At 35.2% G+C, this 7,420-nt stretch overlaps 1 protein-coding gene across 1 annotated transcript in view; it reads left to right on the top strand.

Annotated features, from left to right (window-relative positions):
- The window catches only part of CPNE3 (copine 3), a 47,932-nt gene extending 40,887 nt beyond the window's left edge, over window positions 1-7,045 (top strand). The window contains exons 14-16 of the mRNA XM_021688210.2: window positions 924-1,057; window positions 2,171-2,407; window positions 3,936-7,045. Of these exons, the coding sequence (XP_021543885.1) occupies window positions 924-1,057; window positions 2,171-2,407; window positions 3,936-4,046 (482 nt within the window). The 3' untranslated portion in view covers window positions 4,047-7,045. The remainder of the gene's footprint in view (window positions 1-923; window positions 1,058-2,170; window positions 2,408-3,935) is intronic.
- The last annotated feature ends 375 nt before the right edge of the window (window positions 7,046-7,420 follow it).

Raw genomic sequence — 7,420 nt, forward strand, 5'->3', positions numbered from 1 at the left:
GACCTGAGCCGAAGGCAGACGCTTAACCATCTGAGCCACCCAGGCGCCCGTGATAGTTTATTTCTTGCTCATTTATATATCCCTTTACATGTGGCTAGTCTGCTTTGTGTTTCTTATTTTGGGACTCAGGACCTTATCTGGGGTGTGCTACTCCCTTTGCAGGGGGAAAGAGCAAGATTGCTGGTGAAAACAGGCAGTGGCTCTTAAAACGTCTACCTAGACATGAATGTCATGTCCATTTACATGCTTGGTCAGAGCTAGTCGAATGGCCCTGCCCAATCTTCCACTATACAACATCCCAGCAGGCCCAGGCAGTACGGCATAAGCAAACACATTAGTATTTCTGCAGCAAAATGTAATACATAACCTGGAAATGAATTTTTGGAACTATACAGTTTACCATACCATGCTTAACCTTTAAGTTATTGAGTAAGCTCTTGACTACAATTAACATTAGGTTTATAGCCATCTGATTTTGTAGAATCTATGGCCACATGTGCAAAAGTTTTTCCACTTAATCAGTAGATGTTTCTTACCTCTTATTGTCAGTTGTGTGATGCAGCACCTTTTTCGTGATTCCTTTTCCATTAAAGTCTTACTCCTAAAACACAAAAATTATGCAATATAACAGTCCTACTGTAGATTAATGAATAGTTTGGCTGCGATGAAAATAAATGTCTTTTATTGGAGGAGGGTAGCATTTACAGGTGTTTGCAATGGAGCATAGCTATGAAGTTTTGTAATACAAGGTTTAAGAGGAACTCTTGAATATAGAATTTTTCACTAAAGCAATAGATATATATATATATACACATACATATACATACATACACATATGTATATAAAATTAAATTAACCAGTATGGTAAACAATGAACAATTAAATTGTGTTTGAGAATTTTTAATACTGCTTTTTTTGTCTAGGAATCCAAGGCATTATAGAAGCGTATCGGGCCTGCCTTCCTCAGATAAAACTCTATGGACCAACTAATTTTTCTCCAATCATAAACCATGTGGCCAGGTTTGCTGCTGCAGCTACCCAACAACAGACAGCTTCTGTAAGTGCTGTAGTACAAGGGGACAAGGAGAATGAAGATTGCTTCTGGTGCCATTTTTCCATTTATTTGGTCCATTGAGATACAAAGAGCATAAAGTCATAATATAGGTATCCTTGTTTGGGGGGGTAACAACGGTTGTTGTCAAATTAGTGATTATTAAAAGCAAGACAACAAAAAAATAACCCTTATACTCATGAGTCTTTTCTCTGCCATTTGAATTAATTTTCTTAAATAGGTTTTACTAAAAAGAAATGATTAAAATCTACCTTTTCAAAGGTAGACTTAACAAATTAAGGTTGAGAAAATTTACAATTTCAGTTGCTGATGAAAAATTACTTAAAAATTATTTAAAAGGTTTGGATTAGATAACCATTACCTGTTGGACCTTGATACCAAATCTCTCTTAGCTTCATAACTTTTTATACCCAAAAGGAAGGCAGTGATAACTACCTCATATGATTGCTGAAAGGTGAAATAAGATAATTGATAAAAAATGCACAGTGCCTGGGGCAGAGTAAATACTCAGCATGTATTAACTTTGTTATACAACTTATTTCCATTCTAGCTTTAAATGACCCAAAAGATGGAGTCACAATTTTATGTAACATTTTACCATCCTCTAAAAATATTTGTCAGAAATGACAGAATTGAGAGAAAGAATCCCCCCCCTAAACCATACCCATTTTTTAAAAAGTGCACTTTAGTTTAATAAACAATTCTACTTCCATATTTGACTTTTAAAAAATGGAGTTGCCACTTACTCCCTTGATCAATATTTAACATAATTAATACTTACGTTAAAGTGTTTATTCTTATGCTCACTAAAAGTTTAATCTTTGACATTTAGATGTCTTGCTTCTGTATATTTATGCCAGCCCGATTTTGTGGTCTGTTGCACTTTTAATGACCCTGAAATTTTTGTATCAATAAATCTCCTCGTCATTAGGGAATGTTAGAATATTTTATGTAGATGGTATCCTGGGTAGAGACTGGCAAGGAAAATGAGCAAGAAAGAGACTGAATGACTCATCAAGCTGGAGATGTTTTTAAACCATTGTTTTTATTGTTTGGGAGCTCAACCTGCTCAGTGGATATAATTTTCTGTCTTGGCAGCAATATTATGTGCTCTTAATCATTACTGATGGTGTGATAACAGACCTTGATGAGACCAGACAAGCTATAGTAAATGCTGCCAAGCTTCCTATGTCCATCATCATTGTTGGAGTAGGAGGTGCTGACTTCAGTGCCATGGAGTTTCTGGATGGTGATGGTGGAAGTCTCCGCTCCCTATCAGGCGAGGTAGCCATCCGAGATATTGTCCAGTTTGTGCCTTTCAGACAGTTCCAGAACGTGAGTACTACTCCTCCTTATTCTTCATGCACACTAAGGAGTTTGAACACAGACTTTCACCAATCCATAACCAAGTAGTTGAGTAGGTGTCTGGGGTTAGAGGATGTATGGATTTTTGAAGAGCCCTGATTAGATTTCACAGTTTTGCTTCAAGTTGTATACTTGCATGCCTCTTGCAGTCTATATGATAAATTGTTATAAATGGTGTTGCTGTGAATGTTTTAAAATATATTTTATCTTTACCTATGTATGTAACAACAGAAAAACTCTATACAAGTATATGATGAATTTGCCAGACTGGAAGTTGATTTGACGAAAATCTCTCAGGACTTTGTTTTACCCAGTTTACTCCAATGGTAACATCTTGTAAAACTATAGCACAGAATCCACGACCAGGATATAGACATTGATAAACAATCAAGGTCCATCACCTCAGGACTCCTCATGTTGCCCTTTTATAGCCACACCCACTTCCCTTGCACCTGCACCCACCTTTAACCCCGGGCAACCACTAATCTGTTCTCCACTTCCATAATTTTGTCATTTCAAAAATGTTATAGAAATGTTAGGGTTGGCTTTTTTTTTCACTTCAGCATAATTTTCTGCAGGGTTGTTGCTGCATGTGTCCCTTTTTATTGCTGAGGAGTATTCCATGGTGTAGGTGTTAACCATTCATCCGTTGAAGGACATCTTTAATTGTTTTCAGTTTTTGTCTGTTATATGCAAAGCTGCTATAAACATTCATGTACAGGTTTTTGTGTGAGCATAAATTTTTATTTCTCTAGGATAAATACCCAGAAGTGCAATTGCTGGGTCGTATAATTATTGCATGTTTAATTATTAAAGAAACTGTTGAACTTTTCCAGAATGGTTATGCTTTTTTACATTACCAGCAGCCAATGTATGAGTGTGGGGGAAAGTGATTAAAAGTGTTAATGTTAGGGATCCTTGTGATGATGAAACAGTTCTGTTTCTTGACTGTGGTGATGGTTGTACAGATCTACCCAGATGATAAGATTACATAGAATAATACATCCACACATGCAAATAAGTGCAGGTAAAATAAAACTGGTAAAATCTGAATAAGGCCTGTGAACTGTACCATTGTCAGTTTTTTGGTTTTGGTATTCTACTATAGTTATAAAAGATACTACCTTTGGAAGGAACTTGGTGAATATTATTTTTGCAACTTCCTATGAATCTGTAATTATTTCAAAATAAAAAGTTAAAAAAATTAATACCAAGTGAATGAAAGACCCACCTTTAAAAGTTAAAGAAAAAAGTAATTGTCAAATGCCAGAAAGCTGGCACCAAAAAAGGACTTGATAAATATTAGTGGGAGTAATAAAGCGCTCCTAAGTAACATTGGTTACTTAGCTTATTCTGTGTTTCACCTAAGACACGATATAAGCCCAGGAATTGGGAATAACTCCTTTTTACTGACAGGTGAGGTATTCCTAGTCTGTTATTAAAATGCCAGTAAAATTTGGTTACTAATTAAGTCGCTTTGATTTTGTTTTTTCATAAGGCTCCAAAAGAAGCACTCTCTCAGTGTGTCTTGGCAGAGATCCCCCAGCAGGTGGTGGGCTACTTCAACACATATAAACTCCTTCCTCCCAAGAACCCAGCTAAGAAATGAAAGGAGCTATGGCCGCCTGAGCAGAATTCTTTTGTGCTATATGAAGCAATGGATTCCTCTCCTACCCCGAATCATGAATCTGTTATTTTACATGCTTTTCATCCCCAGCATTTATGATATAGACCTAGTTCTCTATGGGTTATATCTATTTAAAGCATTCTTTTTATACTTTTTTTTTGGAGGGAAGTGCTAAGTTAATCTTTGCTCAATCAATGCAGTGATTGCTAGTGACTTACAGTGACGCTATGGGGATTAGAAACTCATGTGAGAAAAGTTGATTTGGAAGTTGTGGTTGTTTACTTTCACATGGTGAAAATACTGTTTTTGAATGTTTATCAATAGAAAGAATGAAAAATTGCTGGGTTGTGATTTACAGGTTGCTGTGTTTTGTTCTAGGCAATATATGTTTTACAAACCAATGTAACCATACCTGATGACAAGAACTTCTTAAATTAGATGATATTGAGTTTGTTCCTATAACCATATTCAGTGCTTTTCCAGGGGATAAAACTACGTTCACTTTTGCCTGAATTTTGCTGCAATTTAGACAATGCAGTTTACAAAACAGTATGCATTCACTTAGGACTTCTTTAAAAATACTGGATAAGAAGGGAAGGCATATATCCAATTCTTAAAATGTACAATCAACAAGTAAAAGGAACCTCATGTAAGTAAGCCATTTTTATTTGCCTTCCTGGATTTTTTATTTTCATCATAGAATACTGTAGACATGGTCAGATTTGACCTTTTCATTTACTGTATGTGACATTCAGAATTCTTTGTCTGCGTAGATGATAGGTTGTCCTAGATTCAACATTATGAGGGTATTTTAATTGGAGTTTGCTAAAATGGTTAGTACTGCTTTGTCCAGGAAAGCTAGGAGGACCAAATATATAAGGGGAAATTCAGAATTCCATTTCCTTTTAACTAATGAAAGGCTTATTAAAAAAAAGACAATTTTTATATTTTCCTTGCTAACCTCTCACACATTGATTTGTATATTTGTGCAGATTCATTTAGACATTTTCTCCCTTTTTTTAGTAACATTTTTCGTCTGATTTTTAAACTCATGATAGTGGTTATGTATTAATCAAAATCAAATTTTGCTTTTTAATTATGTGATTTCCTAAGCCCAAAATGTATGTATTAAGCCTAAAACCTGTTATAACTTAAAAAAAAAAAAAATTCCCACTGCTGCATTAAGATAGAGTGGACTTTACATCCTTTTTTTTTTTTAGAGTAGAGTTTTTTTTTTTCCTGATTTTTACCCTTTAGAACATACTACTTAACAAACATGACATTTTCAGAATAGATTCGGTAACATTTTATTAAAGAACTTGTGTGCCAAGTACTATGCATATTCGTATGTTGGCCAATCATCTCTAACAATTTAATGTTAAAAGCTGTGTGTTTATCCTATATCCTTAAATGGATGCACAGTGCCTTGCTGACATGACTTTTCAGTCTTACTGAAAAGTTGTACCACAGTTCATATCGCTTATTCTCTGAAATGTCTAAAGGAGATGAGCTCTCAGCCATGAAGAACTTTGGTTGCCAAGGTCAGGCTAAAGAGGAGACCTGCTTGCTCTTGTGGTTGCCTAGCTCATGTGAGCAGTTCCCACTTTCCCACTTAGCTAGCTCTCCTTTGCATATGTGCTATTAACCTGAAGGTACCTAACTAGTAGTCTGTTACCCTATGGCATATCTCAGTTGACAAGTCATTTTAACATTAGTTAAGTGAGAAGAAAACGGATAATTCTTCCATTAGTTTGGAGCCTTTTTGTCTCGTATGTCCTGATTTCAATTCTCTTTGTGTGCTTGGAAATAGCATATATATATTGCTGTGGTTTTCAGGATTTTTTTAAACAAATTGAAGCCTTAAAAAAAAAAAAGATATACATACATTCTCAGTGTATGGTAAAACAGAGAAGTAGAGCTTCTCTAGGTCCAGAGTCCTCCTCACTGGGCCTCCTCCTCACTCTCCTTAACCAGCTCCTGGAAGCACCTGAGTCACCTGAACGGGGTCCTCGGAAACCACTGGTCAGGAGCATTCATTGTTTTCATTAGCCAAATAACAGTACTTCTGTCACCACTGTCAAATTGATTTGGTTTTCATAATTTTGTATTCTGGTTTTAACCAGAGTCATTCCAATTTTTATTTTATTTTTCATTCCAATTTTTAAATTATTTTTTTAATTCATTCTTGATCAGGTTCATCAGTAGATGCTGTTATTCATAAGAACTGTGATTCCAGCAAATGAGGACAATTGACGCCTTTTTTGCACTTTTGAATAAAAGCATTTACAATTTCTAAATTACCATTTTGTAAAATTCTTACAGTCTCACCATTTCACCTCATCACATGCTGATTTAATATTGTTTTATATAAAAATAGTCCTTTTCCCTATTGTGCCACCATTCATTCAAGTGTCATTAGTTTTTAAAATGCATTAAAAAATAACCAAGTTCACTTTCACACCTTATATAATCAGCTGTATTACAACACATATTGGGGTGACAGTGTCCTGGACAGACATAATATTTCTCACATATGCCTTTACTGAGAAAATAATATACCCAATTAGTGTGGTCATGTCACCTTGTGCTTCAAATTGAAATTTTTAAGATCATAAAATTTCAAAGTCAGATCAGGGATTTACAACTGTTTTTTTGGTAGTGCCTTAGGCAGCCTTTCCAGAGTAAATTCTGGGCCCTATTGCTGTTTATGCTTTATTTGACATATTTTGCCTTTTTCATTTTATAAATTTCCTGGAAAACCATCTTCAATAAATTTTCCCTAGTCTCTTTATGTGTGCAGTTGGTAGTCATAGGAGTGACGCAAAAGGGAGGCCAGAAGTTTGGTTGAGATTGAAGGAGACTATTTTGTGCTTTAATGATGTCATACTTGATAATAAGTGTATAAGTTACTAATATATGAACTGATGTTAAATATATCTTCCATTTGAATTCCCGTTGGATAAAGTTATTTCTTGATGTGATACAATAGTTCCTTGTTTTCATTTATTCTTTCTCTAAATGTTATCAAAACCAGTAGAAAAATTAGAAATAAAGTGAATATAGTATTTTAGGTGGCCTGTATTCATATTTTACTGAATTGAACAGTTTGAGGTTTTTTTTGAATTATTTTATGGGATTTATTCATTTAAAAGATACTGCTGAATGTATTCAAGATACATTTTTTTTTTTAAGATTTTATTTATTTATTTGTCAGAGAGAGAGAGCACAAGAAGGGTGAGCAGTAGGCAGAGGGAGAAGCAGGCTCCCCGCTGAGCAAGGAGCCCGATGTGGGACTTGATCCCAGGACCCTGGGATCATGACCTGAGCTGCAGGCAGACACTTAACCAACTGAGCCA

Source organism: Neomonachus schauinslandi, chromosome 4 (genome assembly GCF_002201575.2).
Source record: "Neomonachus schauinslandi chromosome 4, ASM220157v2, whole genome shotgun sequence".
Classification (NCBI taxonomy): domain Eukaryota; kingdom Metazoa; phylum Chordata; class Mammalia; order Carnivora; family Phocidae; genus Neomonachus; species Neomonachus schauinslandi.